At 46.2% G+C, this 23,341-nt stretch overlaps 1 protein-coding gene across 1 annotated transcript in view; it reads left to right on the top strand.

Moving 5' to 3' along the window:
• tln2b (talin 2b) overlaps window positions 1–23,341 on the top strand; it is a 297,300-nt gene that overhangs the window by 152,775 nt on the left and 121,184 nt on the right. The window contains exons 5-16 of the mRNA XM_043680129.1: window positions 638–767; window positions 4,750–4,902; window positions 5,378–5,520; window positions 6,516–6,643; window positions 7,350–7,413; window positions 10,409–10,513; window positions 13,638–13,793; window positions 15,325–15,426; window positions 17,969–18,045; window positions 18,988–19,168; window positions 19,505–19,618; window positions 22,437–22,545. Of these exons, the coding sequence (XP_043536064.1) occupies window positions 638–767; window positions 4,750–4,902; window positions 5,378–5,520; window positions 6,516–6,643; window positions 7,350–7,413; window positions 10,409–10,513; window positions 13,638–13,793; window positions 15,325–15,426; window positions 17,969–18,045; window positions 18,988–19,168; window positions 19,505–19,618; window positions 22,437–22,545 (1,462 nt within the window). The remainder of the gene's footprint in view (window positions 1–637; window positions 768–4,749; window positions 4,903–5,377; window positions 5,521–6,515; window positions 6,644–7,349; window positions 7,414–10,408; window positions 10,514–13,637; window positions 13,794–15,324; window positions 15,427–17,968; window positions 18,046–18,987; window positions 19,169–19,504; window positions 19,619–22,436; window positions 22,546–23,341) is intronic.

Genomic DNA, 23,341 nt, shown 5'->3' on the forward strand with positions numbered 1-23,341 from the left:
TAGATGGGTTAGCTGGCCTCCGCCTTGTCTGTATGGTGCACGGCTAGAAATTGAACTGGCCTGTAGCATAAGCTGTGATGTTAGCCTGTCATTCATTCTTGGTGAAAGCTTATTAAGGGTTGGGGAGACTTCCTACTTGGATATTGAACTGGTTCATGTACTTCCTTGAGTTTGGTGAACATGATTTAGGTCCTATCAATACGTTATAGGACAATGTTTTCTTTAATTTGTTCGTGGGACATGGGGAGTGCTGACAAGGAGAGCATTTAGTACCCATTCATAATTGCCTTTGAACTGAGCGGCTTGTTAGGTCTATTCAGAGGGCAGTTTCGAGTTGCCTACATTGCCATGGGTCTGGAGTCATGTGTAGACCAGACCAGGTCAGGACGATAGGTTTCCTTCCCGAAAGGACATTTGCGAACCAGATGGGTTTTTACAGCAAGTGAGCGTGATCACCATTTGGTTAACCTTTTATTCCAAATTTTCAACGGATTCAAACTTCTCAACCTGTCCTGGTGGGATTTGAACCTCAGGATATGGGCCTGGGATTCGAGGACTGCTCGCCCGCTGACACACCTCTACCCAATCACTTCCCTGGGGTTTTGTGATTGAACTTGTCTTGTGCTCTCCTGCCTAGGACATCCTGGAGTATAAGAAAAAGCAGAGGCCGCAGAAAGTGAGGATGCTGGACGGAGCAGTGAAGACTGTCATGATTGATGATTCCAAGACTGTTGGTGAACTACTCGTCCCTATTTGCAGTCGAATAGGTTTGTAATTCTCCCTGTCATTTTGACCAGTTTAAACAGGCTCAGAAGGTGGCCTAGCTGTGGAATTCTCTACCGCAGAAGGTTCCGGAGGCTGAGTCGTAGAGCAGGGAAACAGACCCTGCCCTCCATCTCGTCCATGCTGAACAAGTTTTCCAAACTAAACTCGTCCCACTTGCCTGCGTTTGGCCCGTCTCTAAATATATTTAAGAAAGAATTCGATTTTTAGAAGCTAAAAGGTGCCAAGGTGTATGGGGGAAACGTGAGAGTATGGCGTTAGAGAGTGGGCCAACCATGATCAAGGTGGTGGAATGGGCACAGTAAAGTGGGCTCTGACTGGATTGTAATTTCATTTTACTTGTTTCATGAGCTGACTGAGAAATTACATGAACAGAGTCCTCGTTTTTGACCCAGTGCTTTTGAGTCATAGAGTTATACAGCAGAGAAACAGGCCCTTCGGTCCAACCAGTCCAGGCCGACCATGTTCCGAAACTAAACTGCCTGTGCTTGGCTCATATCCCTGAAAATCTTTCCTATTCATCTACTTAGCCAAATGTCTTTTACACTTTGTAACTGTACCTGCATCCACCACTTCCTCTGCAAGTTCATTGCACACATGAACCACTCTCTGTGTAAAATAGATCCCCCATGTCCTTTTTAAAACTTTCTCCTCTCATCTTAAAATTATGCCCCCTCTCACCTTAGGGAAAATATCTTTGCTATTCTCCTTATCATACTCCTCATGATTTTAAAAACCTGTATAAGGTCATCCCTCAACCTCCTATGCTCCAAAGAAAAAAAGTCCCAACCTCTCCTTATTTCTCAAACCCTCCATTCCAGGCGACATCCTGGTAAACCTTTTCTGAACTCTCTCCAGTTTAGTGAAATCCTCCCTAGAACAGGCATTGAACACACGATGTCTCAGGCTGTCAGTCGCAGTTCGATAATGTGAGGGTTGGTAAAACGAATGGAAAGCAGAGGCTGGGAACCGGTCTGAACCAGAACCGACTGGAAAGAGCCAGAAGTGGGTGTGGGGAGTGAGGGAAGGGTGCTCAATGTTTCAGGTTGGAAAATCCAAGAAGCCTTCCCTCTACCTGATTTTGTGCTTCGTCTCCACTGACACTAAGTGATTGCTGTCATTATCCTTTTGTTGGGCGTACGAATCCTTTTCAGACAATTCTTTCACTCAGCCAGCTCACTGAAGAGTCTAGATTAGAGTGGTGCATCTATTCCTGATGAAGGGCTTTTGACTGAAACGTTGATTTTCCTGCTCCTTGGATGCTGCCTGAACTGTTGTGCTTTTCCAGCACCACTCTAATCTAGACTCTAAATCGATGTTTCGGGAAAAAGCCCTTCATCAGGAATAGAGCATCTATTCCTGATGAAGGGCTTTTGACTGAAACGTTGATTTTCCTGCTCCTCGGATGCTGCCTGAACTGTTGTGCTTTTCCAGCACCACTCTAATCTAGACTCTGGTTTCCAGCATCTGCAGTCCTTGTTTTTACCCAGTTCACTGAAGAATCCAGTCTCTGGAAAGTTCCCTCTCCCCAATGATCATCTCCCCTTGGTCATTTTGTAACCAGCCTGATTTTAACACCAGCGTTAGGCCGTTCAGATTTAAACAAGAAAGCTCGACATTTATTCAACAACTTTCACATCGTCGGGGTTTCCCAAAGCACCTCAGAACCAACAAAATACTTGAGGAGTCACTGCTGTTATGTGGGAAAGTTTGGCAATTGATTTGGATACAGCAAGTTCCCACATACAGCAGCGTTAGAATGACCAAATGATCTGTTTGAAGTCTTCGTTGAGGGATAAGTATTGAAACAGGAAAATAGAAAGAATAGCTTTCTCCAGATTCTATTGTGCCCACTTTTGGTCAACTTCCTTGAGAAAGGATGTACTGGCACTGGAGAGGGTGCAGAGGAGGTTCACGAGATTGATTCCGGAGTTGAGAGTGTTGGCTTCTGAGGAGATATTGAGTAGACTGAGATTTATACTCATTGGAGTATAGAAGAATGAGGGGGATCTTATGGAAGCAGATAAAACTATGAAGAGAATAGATAAGATAGAAGCAGGGAGGCTGTTCCCTCGCGGTGAAACTAGAACTAGGGGGCATAGCCTCAAAATAAGAGGGAGCAGATTTAGGACTGAGTTGAGGAAGAACTTCTTCACCCAAAAAGTTGAGGAATTCCCTGCCCAGCGAAGCAGTTGAGGCCACCCTGTTGCATGTTTTTAAGGCAAGGATAGGTAGATTTTTGAACAGTAAAGGAATTGTGGGTTATGGTGAGCGGGTGGGTCAGTGGAGCTGAGTCCACAAAAAGAGCAGCCATGATCTTACTGAATGGTGAAGCAGGCTCAAACGGCCAGACGGCCTACTCCAACTCCGAGTTATTATGTTCACTCCACCAACACAATAATGGCTGATCCACTATCTTAATGTCATACTCCCATGCTTTCCCCACATCCCTTGACAACTTTAGCTTTCAGAAATCTATCTAATTCTTTCCTAAACATATTGAGTGACTTGACCTCCACAGCCTTCTGTGGTAGAGAATGCCACAGGTTGACCACCCTCTGAATGTCTCCTCATCTCAGTCTGGAGCAGCCCATTGCATATCCTGACGCCAAGAGCCTTTGTTCCAGATCCAAGGTCAGGGAAACATCCTCCCTGCATCCCGTTGGTCCAGCGCTATCAGAATTTGATACATTTTGGTGAGGTCCTGCCCTCCTCCTCCTAGTGAGTGCATGCCCAATCATCCCAACCTCTCCTCATCCAACAAAACTGCCCTGCCAGTAACCAGTCCAACAAACTTTCGCTCCCTCTAGGAAAGCATACACTTGTTTAGGTAAGCTGAATTTTAATAAGACGAACAAGGCAGGACTTAGACCGTTAATGGTAGGGCCCTGGGGAGTGTTGTCAAACAGAGAGTCCTAATGGTTCCAGTACATAGTTCCTTAAAAGTGGCACCACAGATAGGTAATGGTAGTAAAGAAAGTGTTTGGCACACTTGCCTTCATTGCTCAGACCATTGGATTTTGGAATTGGGGCATCATGTTGCATTCGTACAAGACGTTGGTGAGGCCACTTTTGGAGTACTGCGTACAGTTTTGGTTGCCTTGTCAGAGGAAGGATATTATTAAATTGGAAGGGGTGCAGAAAAGATTGACTGGGACTAGAGGGTTTGAGTTACAAGGAGAGGTTGGATAAACTGGGACTTCTTTCACCGGAGCATAGGAGGTTGAGGGGTGACCTTACAGAGGCTAATAAAATCTGAGGGGGTATAGATAAGCTAAATAGCAGAGGTCTTTTCCCCTAGGGTAGGGGAGTCTAAAACTAGAGGGCAGAGGTTTAAGGTGAGAGGAGAAAGATGTAAAAGGGCCTCGATGGGCAACGTTTTCATACAGAGGATGGTTTATATGTGGAATGAACTGCCAGAGGCAGTGGCAGATGTAGGTACAATTATAACATTTATAAGACATTTGGAGATGTACGTGGATAGGAAAGTCTGAGAGGGATATGGGCCAAATGCAGGCAAATGGAACTAGTTTAGTTTGGGAGACTTGGTCAGTATGGACGGGTTGGACCGAAGGTCTGTTTCCGTACCCTGTGCCTCTATGTCTTTCTTATCAAAACTGCACAGAATATTCCAGGTGATTAGCTAGAACTCTGAGGGGAGCGCCCCTGCTATTCATCGAAATATTGAGATCTTTGACCCCCCCCACCCCTCCCCGGCCACCTTAGCGGGTGAATGAGGCCTCAGAATAAGGCCTCATCTGATACCCCAACAGTGCAGTGCTCCCTTGGTACTGGAGAGGGAATTGAGCCCACAACATTCTGACTGCAAGATGAGCAAGTTACCCACTGTGTGCCACAAGTGGTCACCCCTGGCACTTGACGTTGAAGTCTTTGGACACTCCCTCCACCGTCCGACGATCTTCGCCCGTCCCCAGTAAACCCTGGTCATATTCCTCTAATTTGCAGGCATCACGAATTATGAAGAGTACTCCTTGATTCAAGACATCATTGAGGAGAAAAAGGAAGATGGAACAGCAACGCTGAAGAAAGACAGAACACTACACCGGGATGAGAAGAAGATGGAGAAATTAAAAGCAAAGCTTCACACTGATGATGATCGTAAGGCCCGTGTTCGTTTAGAATGGAAGATGGGTTCTTCAAACGTTCTGGGTCATTGATGGCACCTGGAATCAATTTGAAGTATCATTGAAAATGCAATAACTTAGGGAATAGTCTTAAAGAAAAATACTTACTCAGCTGCCAAAATTCCTTTAGGATTTAAAAATCTTTGGGTTATATTTTCGGCAGCTATTGAGTAATTGGGACTCTCCCAATTCCACTACCTGGGGTGAAGATCAAATTGGTAAAGTCAAACAGTGTGCCTCACAAAATTGGACAGCTCTTTCACAGGGCTGACATATGCCGAGCGGGCAGAAGGGTGGAGAGGTTCTGTGATCACCTTCTTGTGAAGTTTCAGACCTGGTTGAAGGCAGTGCACAGGGAGGGGGGGAGCTATGATCCTTAATGGGTTGGACCCAATAGAGGGGGAGCGACGAGTGAGGATGGTGTTGGCTGATGTTTGTGTCTCCGACAGTGAATTGGTTGGATCACAGTCGGACCTTCCGAGAGCAGGGCGTCGACGAAAACGAAACACTGCTGCTAAGACGCAAGTTCTTCTACTCTGACCAGAATGTCGATTCCCGAGACCCAGTACAGCTGAATTTGCTGTATGTCCAGGTACAGGGTCCCTTTCACTGGTTGCTTCACTGCCTGGGGAGACATGGGGTTGAGCCTTATTAGAGAAACTTATGAATCCGACGATTCTTGAAAGTGGGTTTGCAGCCTTGGTGCCGAATTACAATTGTGGCCATCTTACAGGCATAAAACAGGCACTTAAGCACCTCCCAGCAGGGTCTTCTGCCAGTTCAGGCTTCAGCCAGTATCTCGGCTTCTCCCTCTGGACTCTCCCCGGAGAATTAGAATTCCCATTTCCCCACTAGTAAAAGAAAACTAGTCGCTGTGGGAAAATGTTTTTTCTCGCATCGCCCTTTCTTCATTTGCATGTCACTTTAAATGTACATCCCTCTCGTTCTTGTTCCTTTTTTGAGCGAGAACAGCTTCACCCTCTCTACTCTATCCAGCCTGCTCATCATTTTGAACGCCTCTGGCAGGAATCCTCCCAGCCACCTTCTCTCCAAGGAGAACAGTCCCAACTTCTTCAATCAATCAGCATCAGTAAAGTTTCTCATCCCCGGATTTATTCTTGTAACTCCTGTCTGCCTGCTGTCCAATGCATTCACATCTTTCCTATAATTGTCACGCCCACAACTGTGCATAATACTCGAGCTGACACGGTCACTCCCACTATCACTCTCTCTCCAACTCTTTCACTCTCAATCTTTCCCTCTCTAACTCTCACTGATACCCTTTCTGTCTCAAGGTCACTTGCTCGCTCTCATTTGCACTTATTCTCATTGTCAGTCACTCACGTTATTTCTTTCTCACTTTTTCTCTCTTTATCCCTCTCTCACCCTCTTCCTCTCTCACCCTCTTCCTCTCTCACCCTCTTCCTCTCTCACCCTCTTCCTCTCTCACTGTCTTCGGCTCTCACATCCTCTCCCACTCTGTCTCTCTCTGAATGTGTTTTTATTTTTTTCTCAGTAAAGTTGGTGTGTGTGCGTGTTGTGTGTGTGTGTTGTTTTATATTTCACTGGCTCTCTGCTGTTTCAAAGGCTCGAGATGATATTCTGAATGGATCCCACCCAGTCTCCTTCGAGAAAGCCTGTGAATTCGGGGGCATTCAGGCTCAGATCCAGTTTGGACCCTACTTGGAACACAAGCACAAACCTGGATTTCTTGAGTGAGTTTCCGTGTTTTGAGAAGATGCTGTGTGTCAGGGGGACATGGTCTGTTGGGGCCTGCAGGGCAGTGGGGGAGGCAGAGTCAGCCAGCAACCTCGAACTCATGGGGCAGGGATAGTTTTCACATGACGTGCGTGTTGCTGGCTGGGCCCAGCATTTATTGCCCGTCCCAAGTTGCCCCACCAGAAGGTGGGAGCGAGCTGGTCTTCTTGAACCGCTGCAGTCCATGTGCTGTAGGTAGACCCACAATGCCCTTAGGGAGGGAATTCCAGGACTTTGACCCAGTGAAGGAACGGTGATATATTTCCAAGTCAGGATGGACAGTGGCTTGGAGGGGAATTTGCAGGGAGGTGGTATTCTCAGGTATCCTTTTACATGGAAATAGTCATGGGTTTGGAAGGTGCTGTCTGAGGATCGTGGGTGAATTTCTGCAGTGTACCTTGGAGGTGGTACACACTGCTGCTACTGAGCGTCAGTGGTGGAGGGAGTGGATGCTTGTGGACATGGTGCCAATCAGGTGGGGGCTGCTTTTTCCTGGGTGGTTTCAAGCTTCTTAAATATTGCTGGAGCTGCCCCCATTCAGGATGTGACAGGGATGCATTTCTGACCTGGTCTATGTGTGACTGATGATGACTTTAACTCTCTCTTTCTCTGTGTGTGTGTGTGTCTCTCTCTCTCTCTCTCTCTCTCTCATCTTGTTCTCAGTCTGAAGGAGTTCCTGCCGAAGGAGTACATTAAGCAGAGGAATGCAGAGAAGAAGATCTTCCAGGTATAGCAGCAGTTTCATTCTGAACTTCCCCAGCATGGTGTAGAGCACCTCTCCGACCAACCCTTTTTCATACAGCAGTAGAGTGAAAGAATATTAGATGTGAAGCCAGGCGGGGAAGGATGGTAGTGGTACCAATCTTTACGCAGTTCTTCCATTTATTTATAAACTACAAGCACACACCTCTGAATCCAACCCCCCTCCCCCCAGCAGTTTCAGTTGTGGGTTGTGGGAACCTTCTGTCTTGTAGGCTAATAATTAGTGCCATTGAGCCAGCTCCATGCTCCGACACTCCTGGTATGGCACAGAAGGTGCCTTGGGAAGGCAGTGGCCTGGGGAAAAGGGGCCAGGATTCACTGGCCTCTGTTTGCTGTGGGCCCTCTTCTCAACAGCATTTTGTTTCCCATTCGCTTCCTGCGAAACCCTTTCAGACAGTCAGCCTCCAGGGCTTAGGACCATCAGTCACGGCCTCTCGATTGTCAGAGTCAGGGTCCACCATAGAGTTGTACAGTATGGAACCAGACCCTTTGGTCCAATTAGTCCATGCTGACCAGGTTCCCCAAACTAAATTAGTCCCATTTACCTGCATTTGGCCCATAACCCTCTAAACCTTTCCTGTTCATGTACCTGTCAAATGTCTTTTAAACCTGATCTGGTTCGTTGCCAAGCACCAAACCACTTTGGTGAGGAGCAAGGGGACGGCCAGAGTGAGGGTAGGGCCGATCCAGGTATAGTGGAGGGAACTTGTGTCTGGAGTCGGAGGAGGTAGTATTTGCTTCAGTATTCACTACTGAGAGGGACCTTGTCGTTTGTGGATGTGGTGCCAATCAACCAGGAGCTGCTTTGTCCTGGATGGTGTCAAGCTTCCTAAACGTTGGAGCTGTCCCCATTCAGGGTGTGACAGGGAGGCAGGCTGATACACTCAAACAGATTGATGTTAAAAAGGAGGATGTGCTGGAAATTTTGAAAAACATAAGGATAAATAAGTCCTCTGTGCAGGTCAGGATGTATCCAAGATTACTACGTGAAGTGAGGGAAGAGATTGCTGCACTTTTGGTGATGATCTTTGTATCCTCACTGTACACTGGAGCAGTACCGGATAATTGGAGGGTGGCAAATGTCATTCCCTTGTTCAAGAATGGGAATAAAGATAACCCTGGGAATTACAGACCAGTCAGTCGTATGTCGGTGGCAAACAAATTATTGGAGAGGATTCTGAGAGACAGGATTTAAGATTATTTGGAAAAGCATAGTTTGATTAGAGATAGTCAGCATGGCTTTGTCAGGGGCAGGTCATGCCTCACAAGCTTTATTGAATTCTTTGAAGATGTGACAAAACACATTGATGAAGGAAGAGCAGTGGATGTGGTGCATATGGATTTTAGCAAGGCATTTGATAAGGTTCCCCATGATAGGCTCATTCAGAAAATCAGGAAGCATGGGATACAGGGAAATTTGGCTGTCTGGATACAGAATTGGCTGGCCCATGAAAGGTGGTAATAGATGGAAAGTATTCAGCCTGGAGCTTGGTGACCCCAGTGGTGTCCCGCAGGAATCTGTTCTGGGACCTCTGGTGTTTGTGTTGTTTATGAATGACTTGGATGAGGAAGTGGAAGGGTGGGTTAGTAAGTTTGCCAAATGACAAGAAGGTTGATGGAGTTGTGGATAGTGTGGAAGGCTGTTGTAGGTTACAGCAGGACATTGACAAGATGCAGAGCTGGGCTGGTAAGTGGCAGATGGCGTTCAACCTGAAAAATTGTGAAGTAATTCATTTTGGAAGGTTGAATTTGATTGCAGATTACAGGGTCCAACGCAGGAATTTTGGCAGTGTGGGAAGAAGAGGGATCTTGGGGTCCACGTCCATAGATCCCTCAAAATTGCCACCCAAGTTGATAGGGTTGTTAAGAAGGCGTATTTTGTGTTAGCTTTCATTAGCAGGGGGATTGAGTTTAAGAGCCGCAAGGTTATCCTGCAGCTCTATAAAGTCCCAGTTAGACCACACTTGGAATATCGTGTGCAGTTCTGGTCGCCTCATTATAGGAAGGATTTGGAAGCTTTAGAGAGGGGTGCAGAGGAGATTTACCAGGAGTCTGAAATGGAGGGCATGTCTTTGGAAGAAAGATTGAGGAAGCTAGGACTTTTCTCATTGGAGTGAAGAAGGATGAGATGTGACTTGATAGTTGTACAAGATGATGAGAGGCATAAATAGAGTGGGTAGCGAGAGACATTTTCCCAGGGTGGAAATGGCTATCATGAGGGGATTAATTATAAGGTGATTGGAGGAAGTTTTAGGAGAGATGTCAGAGGTAGGTTCTCTACACAGAGAGTGGTGGGTGTGTGGAATGATCTGCCAGCGGTGGGAGTAGAGTCAGTTATGTTAGGCACATTTAAGCGACTCTTAGGAACATGGATGATAGTCAAATGTTGGGTATGTAGGTTAGTTTGATCTTAGAGTAGGATAGAAGTAACGCATAACATTGTGGGCCGAAGGTCTTGTACTGTTCTATGTATTGTAACTGTACCTGCATCCACCACTTCCTCTGGCAGTCTGTTCCGTATACACTCAGATCTTCTTTGCTTGCTTGCATGATGTTCTTGTAACAGAGGTGTGGACTCCAGCAGATCATGGCCCACTGGCCCTATCCCCGAACTCACCCAACCTGCTCATCCCTGGACTGTAGGGAAGAATTTTTAGCACGGCCAGTCCACCTAAGCTGTCCATCTTTGGACTGTGAGAGGGAACCCACACAGACACGGGGAGAATGTGCAGTCTCCACACAGACAGTCACCCGAGGCTGGAATCAAACCCGGGTCCCTGGCGCTGTGAGGCAGCAGTGCTAACCACTGAGCCACCGTGCCATTTAGCGAGATGAAAGAAGAGGAGTGGAGAGTGCGAAATGGTCAGGAAAAATTAGCAGGAAGGGAGTTATTACCCAAAGAAGTGAAACAAAAATTGCTTCAACGAATACTTATTTTCTGATCTGGTTCCTTACACTAGGAACACAAGAACTGCGGGGAAATGACTGAGATTGAAGCAAAAGTTAAATATGTTAAGTTGGCTCGCTCGCTCCGAACCTATGGGGTGTCATTCTTTTTGGTGAAGGTAAGAATTTTGCTTGCTTGCCCAGTTTTCATGTGCTTTCGGTGACCAGCTGCACTCAGTTTGTGAAAAAGTGAGAGTTGTTGTTGCGTGTGTCAAGCATTCAGCAAGCATTCAGTGACCAACACTCGAAGCTATCATTCCTGGACATAGTGCTCCCTGAACTTGTCTGTTGGGTAAAGTGATTGAGTTGTTGGGAGCTGAAACACAAAAGTGATATTATTGAACACAGTACAGAAATTTCCATTTATTCATTCATGAGATAAAGGCATCGCAGGCTAGCCCAGCATTTATTGCTCATCCCTTATTGCCCAGAGGCAGTTAAGAGTCAACCACATTGCTGTGGGTCTGGAGTCACATGTAGGCCAGACCAGGTAAGGATAGCAGTTTCCCTCCCTAAAGGACATTACTGAACCAAATGGGTTTTTTTCTGACAATCGACAATGGATTTGTAGTCATCATTAGTCTCTTAATTCCAGATTATTTTACTGAATTCAAATTCTGCCATGGCAGGATTTGAACCCGGGTCCCTAGAACATTACCAGGGTTTCTGGATTAACGCAAACGAAAAGAAAAATTGCTGGAAAAGCTCAGCAGGTCTGGCAGCGTCTGTGGAGAGAAATCAGAGTTAACGTTTCAGGTTGAGTGACCTTTCCTCGGAATTGACCCGAACGAACTCTGATTCCTTTCCACAGGTGGCCAAACCTGCTGAGGTTGTCCAACAATTTCTGTTTTTGTTTCTGATTTACGGCATCCGCAGTCCTTTCAGTTTTTATTTTGTATTTTTCTCTGGATTGACAGTCCATCGATAATCCCACTAGGCCGTCGCTCCCCGATAAATGAAAACAGAAGGAGATGATTCTGCCCATCGAATTTGCTGTGCCATTGGAAATGATCATAACTGACCTTTGACTTCGGCTTCTCTTTCCCCTCCAGTCTCCATGTCTCTCAGTTCCCTGAGACATCAAAGACATTGCTTATTGTAGTCTTTAATGTAGTGAACGAGTGAGCACCTAATCTCCAGTGGGGTAGAGAGTTCCAAAGAACCTCACCCCTTTTGATCAAGTACAACTTGTTCAGCTATAACGCGCATTTCATTAACACTAATTCACCGTAACACAATTGAATAAATGGGGACGCTGTTTCTAAAGCTCAAACGTTTAAAACGTGTGTTGGCTGTAATGCGATTACATCACCGACGCTTGGAACGCTGTTCCTAAAGTACAATTTTTCTGTAATGCGGGGATGCACAAGAATGCAGCCATTGCGTTATAGAAAAGCTATCTGTAACTTCTCCTCGCCTCGGTTGTAAATGATTGACTCTTTATCATGAGGCAGTGGCCTCTATGTTACAATGGAAACCATCTCTGAGTCAACCCGATTAAGCCCCCACAGAGTGGACTGTAAATCTTGCTCTGTCTCTCTCTCTCTCTCTGTCTCTCTCTCCAGAATAACCAAAAATGAGATATGATTTCTGTAATAATTTAAATTTAATTGTTGTTACCGATTGCTAACCTTGTTGGTTGAAACCCTGAATGGAAGTCTGGCTGAACAGTTGGGTGCAGCTGTTACCTGGGTCTACGTTTGGAGTTGGAGATCACAATTGGTTCTTCAGAAATAAGCATGTTTCAGCAATGCCAGTCACCAATTTCACTCACTGATGTCCTTCTGAGCAGTAGGGGATTCCTGTAACGTACTGGTAGTGTCCCTACCTCTGAGCCAAAAGGCTTGTTCAAGTTCCAATTGCTCCAGAAGTAGAGAACAATATTTCTGAGCAGGTTGATGACAAAAGGTCTGTAATAAATGGATGCGTTGTTAAATTAATATTTGAGGGCTCTTGTGGTGTAGTGGTTGTGTCCCTACCTCTGGACCAAGAGGCCTAGGCTAAAGTCCCACCTGCTCCAGAAATATGTCATCATATTTCTGAACAGGAAGTTTTGAAAATCTCTCTCTCGGGACAGTCTTACTTAATTGCACTGTTTTTAATCCTTTACTTGATTGATTAGGTTAAATTCCCTACAGTGTGGAGACAGGCCCTTTGGCCCAACCAGTCTACACCCACCCTCCAAACAGTAACCCACCCAGACCCATTTCCCTCTGACCAATGCACCGAACACTGTGGGCAAATTAGCATGGCCAATTCACCTGACCTGTACATCTTTGGATTGTGGAAGGAAACCCACACAGACACTGGAAGAATGTGCAAACTCCACACAGACAGGCGCCTGAGGCTGCAACCGAACCTGGGGCCCTCATGCTGTGAGACAGCAGTGCTAACCACTGAGCCACCGTGCCACCCGCTTCTTGGCCCATCATTAAGCTGAGCCAAGTCTGTGCCAAGCAATAAATTTCCTTCAGTCTGTACTGTCATTGACCCAAACCCTCATCTTAGCCAAACTGTCTGGTTCCAGTCTTAGGCCTCCTTTTCCCTCATCGTGGGTTCGGTGATGATAATGCCATTGAAAAGATTCAAGGCAAGGAGACTGGCCTTACTTTCCTTGGACCAGTGAAGACTATGAGATGACGTTATTGAGATGTTCAAAATTATGAAAGATTTTCAGAGCATTAAGAAGGATATTCTGTTTCTATGAGTTGGTGTGTCAATAACTATTTAAAGAGAGAGCTAGGAGTGAGATGAGGAGAAATTTCTTCATTCACAGAATTGTTACGATTTGGAATATGCTGCCTGGGAGATTGGGGGTGGCTGATTCCAGAAGAGAGCTGGATACATATTTAAACATGGTGAAGGTTAGAGAGCTATGGAGATAGGGCTGGAGAGTGGGGCTAGCTGGCTCGCTCCTTCAGGAGCCGGTAAAAACATGATGGGTGGATTGGCCACCTTTCGTACTGTAACATTTGATGATTCCACGATCATTTCTGTGCCCAGGGTCTTGATTTCAGAGAAGGGCCCATTGCTGCTGTCTGCAAGGTCTGATGGGAGGAAGTGATGGGGTGGACTTTGCTCCTGAAGAGTCAGGTGGGGTGGTCAACCATCTTTACTGCAAATGGACGGGGCAGTTCACTGAACGGGCAATCCCATCCATTGTATTTGGAAAATCTAAAAGATTGGCACTAGTGTCATGTTGGGTGAATCTTTACATATGAATGGCATTTCCTTTCCTTTTAGGAAAAAATGAAGGGGAAGAACAAGTTAGTACCTCGACTTCTGGGCATTACCAAGGATTCCGTGATGCGTGTCGATGAAAAGACCAAAGAAGTGATGCAAGAGTGGCCACTCACAACTGTCAAACGCTGGGCTGCTTCTCCAAAGAGTTTCACTCTGGTAGGATACTGGGGAAGAGGTTGTTCTCACTGCCTAGAGTTGCTGAGCTTTTTGTTAGTGAATGAGCCGGCTTGCTCACAGAGAGGTCATGAAAGCTGAGAAGCCCCTTATGCTTTTGTTTTCCCAGATAATGGGGGCACTGTATGAAGCAGAACCTAATCCCAGAAACCTGGGAGATCCCAGAGAGTTTGATCAGCTCCAGCAGATCTCCAAAGACCCATTCCTTGGGTTCTCAGCTCCTTTAAGCGCGACATCCACGATTACATCTCTGGGATCTTCTTAGTGCCTTCTTCATCAGTCTATCTGTGAGGGGCCCCAATATAGGAATGGGGCAACGGGATGATTCCCCATCAATTATAGAATTCCCACAGTGTGGGAGCAGTCAATTCAGCCCATTGGGTCCACACCGGCCCTCCGAGAAACTTGTCACCCAGACCCAATCTCCTACCCTATCCCTGTAGTCCTGCATTTCCCATGGTTGACCCATCCAGCCTCCACATCCTTGGACAACATGGGACAATTTCACACGGCCAATCCACCTAACCTGCACATCTTTGGACTGTGGGAGGACATCCACACAGACACAGGGAGAACGTGCAAGATTCACACAGACAGTTGCCCGAGGCTGGGATGGAACCCATATCCCTGGCGCTGTGAGGCAGCAGTACTAACCACCGATCCACCGTGCTGCCCTTAGGAATAGTCAGTCCCTGCCTACCTTTAGCTTGCTGTTGTCCAAGGAGAGACGGTTGCCATGGCGATTGGGAATGATGGGAGGTTTGTGCTATATCGGAGGCCACAGCTGTACAGAGCAGGTACAGCCACGGTGAAGCCAACCCTGGAACAGAATCAGTCTTTGGACCCAAGAATGCAGTGAGCACATTCACTTGAAGTGCTTGTCCTCATGGATTGTTTGTGCCAACTTGTGCACTCTGCAGCTGGCAGAGTGAAGGTTTTAAGCCCTGAGCCACACTGAACCAGATCTGGTCTAACGCTTGGTGTCAAGGGCAGGCATCAGTTCATAGAATCCCTACAGTCTGGATACAGGCCATTTGGAGCAACAACCGACCCTTCGTAGAGTATCCCACCCAGACCCATTCCCTACCCTATTACTCTACATTTTCCCCTGACTAATGCACCTAACCTACACATCCCTAAACACTACAGGCAATTTAGCATGGCCAATCCACCCCAACCTGCACATCTTTGGATTGTGGGAGGAAACCGGAGCATCCAGAGGAAACCCACGCAGAATGGGGAGAATTTGCAAACTCCACACACAGGCAGTTGCCCAAGGTTGATGATGTGGTTGTCACAGATTGACTGCCTAGTCACTGTATATCCCGCCATTTGACAGTGGAGGGTGGGGCGAAGTAGGTTACCTTTCCATCCTTTTACAGCCCTACACTTTTGGACAATGTCAAGAATTGGGAAGTGGCTGACGTTTGGAATGTGGATGTTCTTGAGACAATGCTCCATTTTCACGAGGCTGTTGGTCCAAGTATTCATGAAATTCGGTCTTGCTCTGTAGGATTTTGGAGAGTACCAGGAAAGCTACTATTCGGTTCAGACGACAGAAGGTGAACAGATCTCTCAGCTAATTGCAGGTTATATCGACATCATCCTCAAGAAGGTCAGTACACCTGTCTAGCACAAACTGAAGACTAAAAGGTATGCGACTAATCAAAGTTCATCATTCTAATAACTCGACTGTGGAGAAAGTGAGGACTCGGGATCAGAGTTGAGAGTGTGGTGCTGGGAAAGCACAGCAGGTCAGGCAGCATCTGAGGAACAGGAGAATCGACAGGAGAATCGGGAACAGGAATTCCCAATGAAGGGCTTATGCCCGAAAAGTCGACTCTCCTGCTCTTTGGATGCTGCCTGACCAGCTGTGCTTTCCCAGCACCACCCGTTCTCCCATCCTTCTCACGTTCCTCAGGCTTTCTGGTCTTGTCATATATCAGCCGAAATTCTATCTCTCTTTCTACTATCCAATTGATTCCTGTCAAGTCTACACCCTGCGGCCAAATGTTTTAGGCTCTCTGATCAGTTCCTGCTCTGCCTCAGCTCTGAAACGGCTCAAATCTGAGTCACATCATTGCTGCCTTTGCCTTTGCTCAACTTCTCAAGGGGTTCGTCCATCCATCGTGCACCTCTGAACCACCTCAGTGACATTGTCCTCACTCTCCCAGTCTTGCCTGTCCCTCCCCAGCTGCCCCCTACAGAAAAATGTCTTCCCCAGTTTTCTGAGCGGAGAATAATAAATCTGGGCTGCCTGGTTGCTCAGTTCCATAACCCAGCAATTCCTTTGCAACAGTTATATTTACAACTTTGAAATGCTTTCTAGTTGCATCGCCATAGTCTTACCAAACCATAGGGGCTGCTCTCTCATTTGAGAGAGAAGTGACTGGTGGTGATTTAACCTGAGGGCCAGCAGACCTCAGGTGAGGGAAGAGGTTGAGAAGGAGAGCCCTTCATGGTAACCTCAAACCGATGATGGGAATTGAACCCACTCTGTTGGCATCATACTGCTCTGTAAACCAACAATCCAGCCAACTGAGCTAAACCGATTCCCCTTGGGATGCTTTAAATCATAAAGTAAAACTTACTATGACCGAATGGTTTAAATGGTAACTTTCCTGGGCCAGAGCAGTTGGTTGATATTGCATTGATTACTATCAGCTTCCAAATGGTCGTTGGTAATTAGCAGCTGAATTGTCCGTCCTTAGTTGAATGGGCAAATAATATGCAAAATTAAGCAGGTTAGAGTTATATAGCACAGAAACGGACCCTTTGGTCCAACCAGTCATGCTGACCATAGCTAAACTAGTCCCACCTACCTGTGCTTGGCCCACATCCCTCCAAACTTTTCTTATTCATGTACTTATCCAAATGTCTTTTAGTTTTTTTAACTGTACCCACATCCACCACTATTTCTGGACGTTCACTCCCCAAACGAACCATTCTGTGTAAAAAAAAAATTGCCTCTCTTTTTTCTTTGAATGTTTCTCTTCTCACCTTGGAAGTATGCCCCTTGATCTTGATATGCCCCACCCAGGGGAAAAGACACCCGCCATTTGTCTTATTGACACCCTACATGATTTTACAAACCTGGATGAGGTCACCCCTCACCTTCCTACACTCCAGTGAAAAAAACCCCAGCCTATCCAACCTTTTCTTATAACTCAAACCTCTCAAGGTTCTCAAAGTCAAGGACGAGATGCTGTTTGTTTAAAAAAAAAAGATGAAGCTGTTGGATGTGGGTTTGCTCGCTGAGCTGGAAGGTTCATGTCCAGATGTTTTGTCACCCTACTAGCTAACATCTTCAGTGGGCCTCAGGCGAAGCACTGTATATGATTCCTGCTTTCTATTTATATGTTTAGGTTTCTTTGGGTCGGTGTTGTCATTTCCTGTGGTGATTTCATTTGCTGTGGTGATGTCATTTCCTGTTCTTTTTCTCAGGGGGTGGTCGATGGGGTCTAACTCGATCTGCTTGTTGATAGAGTTCCAGTTGGAATGCCGTGCTTCTAGGAATTCTCGTGCATGTCTCTTTTTGGCTTGTCCTAAGATGGATATATTGTCCCAGTTGAAGTGGTGTCCTTTCTTATCTGTATGTAAGCTGAAGCTGTGTAAAGACCAGTCAGTATTTGGTTGTATCATTAAATAGGAGAAAGTGAGGACTGCAGATGCTGAAGATCAGAGTCGAAGAGTGTGGTGCTGGAAAAGCACAGCCGGTCAGGCAACATCCGAGGAGCAGGAGAATCAACGTTTCGAGCATAAGCTCTTCAGTCCTGATGAAGGGCTTATGCCCAGAACATCGATTCTCCTGTTCCTCGAATGCTGCCTGAGTAGCTACGCTTATCCAGCACCACACTCCTCGATACTGTATTATTAAATGACTGTTTGAGACTGGGGGGTGATAGCTTAATGAAGGGGAGGGGCCTGTGTTAGAAAGATAGGGAAATGGGGCTGATGGGATTGGGACTGTGGCTCATGTTTGAGACCAACACCATCATCGATCGGTTGGGTTAGAAGAGCCTGTTTCTTGGTTGTCTTTTATGTGAGATTCCTGGAGAAGTCTCTGGATTTCTTTGGACAATTATAGTGAGCGTGATAACAGCACAGCCTCGTCTGCATGAGTTTGTGATGTCTCTAACACTTCCTCCTTCCTGTAGAAGCAAAGTAAGGATCGATTTGGACTGGAAGGGGATGAAGAGTCAACAATGCTGGAAGAATCGGTCTCTCCAAAAAAGTAAAGAATCAGAGCTATTTAACCATAATTATTCTTGCACCTCTCCTCACCAGAAAATACATAAACCTTCCTACTGACTTCCAGACTGACTGAAATCTGAAATGTTTAGTTAGAGAACAAACATGTTCCAAAATCTTCATGCATCTTGGTTTTTCCAAACCGTCTGTTTGCGTCAATCTAAATTGTGAGCTCTGTTTGGGAGTTGCTCTGAGTTGGAAGATGGTGGGTTCAAGTCTCACTCTGGAATTTGAGCGCATCATTGTCATGCTGACCCTCCCACTGAGGGAGCGTGGCATCTTGTTGAGGGGAATGCTCCTCAGAGTCTCCCCACCTTCCTTTCCTGGTGGATGTGAGAGATCTCCTGGCACTGGTTTCAAGATGTTCCTAGTGTCGCAGTCCGTGGTTATCTCCCTATCCAACATCACCAATAATGAATAATCTGCTCATTGTCACACTGCTGTTTCATAGGAGCATAGAATCCCTACAGTGTGGAAACAGGCCATGTGGCCCAACAAGTCCACACTGAGCCTCCGAAGAGTAATCTACCCAGACTCAATCCTCTACCCTCAATTTACCCAACACTATGGGCAATTTAGCGTGGCCAATTCACCTAATCTGCGCATTTTTGTGTATGTGGGAGGAAACCCATGCAGACACGGGGAGAATGTGCAAACCCCACACAGGCAGTCACCAAAGGCTGGAATTTAACCCAGGACCCTGGTGCTGTCAGGTAACAGTGCTAACCACTGACCAACGATGTGCCCCAACACTGTGCTGTTTGTTGGGAGCTTCCCATTTGCAAATTGGCTGCTGCGTTTCTTCAATGGCGACTGCGTGTTGTCCCACGATGGCATGAGGCGCTGCGCAAATTCGGAATTATTTTTTGACGGCGGTTGAACCCTGCCACTGGTGAATAACTCTCCTGCCCTTAACTCTCCACAGATCCACCATACTGCAGCAGCAGTTTAATAAGACAGGGAAGATTGAGCACGCGTCGGTGGCGCTGCCCGCTGTGATGAGGCCGGGCGCGGGCGGGCCGGAGAGCTTCAACACTGGCACCATGCCAGCTCCTCAGCAGCAGATCCTGAGTGGGCAAATGCACCGGGGCCACATGCCCCCACTGGTAGGAATCTGGAGTTACGATTTCTGGACAGCAGTCCACTTGTTCATTCCACAACCAGTGAGAACTCACTTCACAGTTTGTCATGTTTTTCAACAATGCATTAACACCAAAGTTCATTTATTGCTCCCATTCCTTTGGAAGCCCTTTGATTTGCAATTTGGATTCAGTTTCTTGATTTTTATTTTTAATAAATTAAAAGTTGTGCGTGTTTATCTTAAAAATAATTTCACCTTAGATTCAGACACTGACTTATGTTGATTAATGTGCATCTTTTATCTTTGAAAGAAATGTACGATTTGATCCTAACTGGCTTTGCTAATTTGCTCTGCCTAACAGACATCAGCACAGCAAGCATTAATGGGAACCATTAACTCCAGTATGCAGGCGGTTCAGCAAGCTGAGTCTGACCTGACTGAGATAGATAATTTACCCCCACTGGGGCAGGACATGGTGAGTCTGTTTGCTCCCGCTTCACTCCTTGTTTCAAATCATAATCGACGTGTCTCAAATGGGAAAGCCCTGGGCCTGATTTTATCCATTGGTTGACATTCTCTTGAATTATTCAGCACACTTTCGTCTATTAGCAGGGACTCTCGTCAGTTGTGCATTTGGGGTTTTTGAAATGCCGGCATTGTGAGCCCCGGGTTAATGTTCTTGGCGATGTGGGTTCGAATCCTGTCACAGGCAGATCGTTAAAATCCAGAATGTAGAAAACAAATAGAGTGTAACGCCGACTGTGTGACCACAGTCAATTGCTGTTCAACACCCTACCTGGTTCGTTTTCGGGGAAGGAAATCTGCTGTCCTTACCTGGTCTGGTCTACATGTGACTCCATGTGATTGATTCTTAACGAAAGCTTCTGACCTGAATCATCGACTCCCCTTCTCTTCTGACGCTGCTGTGCTTTTTCCAGCTCCACTCTGACTCTCCAACATCTGCAGTTCTCACTATCTCCTAGTTGATTCGTAACTGCCCTCTGAAATGACTCGACGAGCAACTGGGTTCACGGGGTTACGAAGCAAACAAAACCTTGACCTTGCCGTTCGTGTTCACGTCCTGTACATGGGTAAAGTGCATTTGATGGGAGGGGTCCGGGTGTTTGGGCTAACCCCCCCCCGTTCCTCCTCCAGTGTTACCTGTGAATATCGAAACCCCCAGTCCATCCAGACTGGCTATCGAAGGCTGCAACTGTTTGCAGAATGGGTTGCTGTATCATAACTGACTGAACAATATCAGTCCGTTTGGCCCATCTAATTTGTGTTGGTGTTGATCAGCATTTGTAGGAAGGTGGTGTTCTTTCCCTGGTCATTGAAGAGCAGCTGGCATTATTGAATGTAACCATATTGTTTTTGCCCATTCACAGGCTGGCTGGGTCCACAACTCATTTACCTGGAGTTATGCAGACTCCAGTGCCACGTGAATTTGGTCAGTCAATATCCTGAGAGTAACAAGACCGTTTTCTTTACCCGACACTGTATTCCTCTATTCTGTTCTTTCCTCAATGTGTCCACACTGTTTTCCTCAGTCTCTGAGTGTTTCCAGATTATCAGCACAATTTTTCTCCTTGGATTTATAACAAACAGTCTTGTATGCCAAAATTTGATATTTTAAACATGAGTCACTCACAGTTATGGTGTTCATAACCTGTGCTCATCGACGTTTGCCTGTTTACAAATCACTCAGTGGTCATTCAGGATGTGAAACTCAGGAGAGAAATGAGAAGGGGACTTGTTTAATGGTTGTTGGAAAAGGAGATATCGCACCCTGACAGCCTCTGCACATCCATCTGATTTAGTATCCCACTCATGACTGCCAGACTACTCAGACCTCTTGGCATCATAGTAGCCCACAAACCCACCAACACACTAAAAAAGCAGCTAATGAACTTGAAAGACCCTATGCAGACGAACAAACAAACTAATGTCATATACAAAATACCTTGCAAGAACTGTAACAAACACTACATTGGACAAACAGGCAGAAAACTAGCCAGAAGGATACATGAACAGCAACTAGCCACAAAAATGACATGACCCACTCTCTTTAGTATCCTGACATACAGTTGAGGAAGGACACCATTTTGACTGGGACAACTCATCCATCCTAGGACAAGCCAAACAGAGATATGCGCGAGAATTCCTAGAAGCATGGCATTCCAACCGGAACTCTATCAACAAACACATTGACTTGGATCCCGTTTACCACCCACCAAGGAAATGGCATCACCAACTCAAGGAAACCTAAACACATAAATAGAAAGCAGGCTATACCACCAGTACTTCATCCGGAGGCTCACTGACGTTACCCAGTTTGGAGACGAAACGTCAGAAAATGAATCTTCCAGCTCAGCGAGCAAACTTACATCCACACCCATCCTACTCATCCTGTTCCCAGTAGTCCACTGGGAAAGTAATGTCATTTGCTCTAACTGTGGAAATGGATTGGATGGGCTCTAGAGTTGTGTTTTCTTTATACAGAGTTATGCAACACGGAAACCAACCCTTCCGTCCAACTCACCCATGCCGACCAGATATCCTGAATTAAATTAGATTAGATTCCCTACAGTGTGGAATCTAGTCCCGTTTGCAAAAATTTGGTCCATATCCCTATAAACCTTTCCGATTCATGTCCCTATTAAATGTTGTATTTGTATCAGCCTCCACCACTTTCTCTGGCAGCTCATTCCATACATGCACCACCCTCTGTGTGAAAAAGTTGCCCCTTAGGTCTCTTTCAAATCTTTCATCTCTCAAAGCTATTCCACATAATAGATCTCAGTGAGAGGTCTGAGAGCAGACAGCACAATATACATTGGCGTTAAAGGTGGCTAGGACTTGGATCAGATGTGACTCAGAATGGGTTTTTATTTATTCTTTCACAGAATGTAGGCATTGCTGATAACATTTATTACCCAACCTTAATTACCCAAAGAGCAGTTAAGAGTCAACCGCATTGCTGGGGGTCTGGAGTCACATGTAGGCCAGACCAGGTAAAGATGGCAGTTTCCTTCCCTAAAGGAGATTAATGAACAAGATGGATTTTTATGACAATTGCCAACAGTTTCATGGTCATCATTAGATTTTTAACTCCAGACATCTATTGAATTCAAATTCCACCATCTGTCGCGGCGGGATTCGAACCCAGGTTCAGAATGGGTTTAACGGCAACACATGTCCTGAGGGTGTTCTCCGCTGTAGATAGCGGTTGCTCTGGGATGGGAGCCATTTGCATCCTGACGACATTGCTGCTGATTTCCATCTCCCCTCAGGCGTCCAAGGTGTGGGTCCAGAACAAGGTGGATGAATCGAAGCACGAAATCCACTCGCAGGTCGATGCAATCACAGCGGGGACAGCCTCGGTGGTCAACCTCACCGCCGGTAAGTCCCGGTTATTCCAAGCGCCGTCACTTCAAACTGGATGAAAGCCTTTCCCGATTCAGTGGTACCCGCGGCAACCCACTCGCTACCTTCTGTTGTCTTTGTCTGACCAAGTGATGGAGAATGAAGCTTAGAACATGGGTCCCATTGGGCCCTGGGGACTTAGCCACCTTAATGCTCTTCCAGAGACTCAGCACCCGTTCTTTCTTAATCTCACAATGCCCTAACAGTTTAGCATGCTCCACACCAATCTCATTCTCCTTCTCCTGGGTGAATACTGACGCAAAGTACTCATTTCGGATCTCACCCACATTCTCTGTCTCCAAGCACAAGTTCCCTCCTTTATCCTTGAGTGGTCCCACCTTCTCCCTAGTTATCCCCTTAATTTTAATGTATGCATATAATCCCTTGGGATTCTGTTGCTAATGAAATGCTTCCCATTTCATGGCCCCTTTTTGTTCTCCTAAATCCCTACCTGAGTTATTTCCTGCTTTCTTCATACTCCTCATGGGCCTGGTCCAATTTTGGCTTCATAAACCTTATAAAATATTTGACTAAATTCACAGCCTCTCTCATTATCTAAGGGGCCAGTTGGTGCAGTTGGAGTGTGATCTATAATTCTAAGGAGAAATGTGACATTAACCTTTGAAAGTGGAATGTGTTTTTTCCTTACACAGGCAGGAGGTTAGTGTGATTGGGGAGGCGAATGTGGCACTGGGGAGGGTGAGTGTGCCGCGGGGGCGAGTGTGACAAGGGGTAGGTGTGACAGGGTGAGTGTGATGGGGCAGGTATGCCA

This window comes from Chiloscyllium plagiosum, chromosome 40 (assembly GCF_004010195.1).
Source record: "Chiloscyllium plagiosum isolate BGI_BamShark_2017 chromosome 40, ASM401019v2, whole genome shotgun sequence".
NCBI lineage: Eukaryota > Metazoa > Chordata > Chondrichthyes > Orectolobiformes > Hemiscylliidae > Chiloscyllium > Chiloscyllium plagiosum.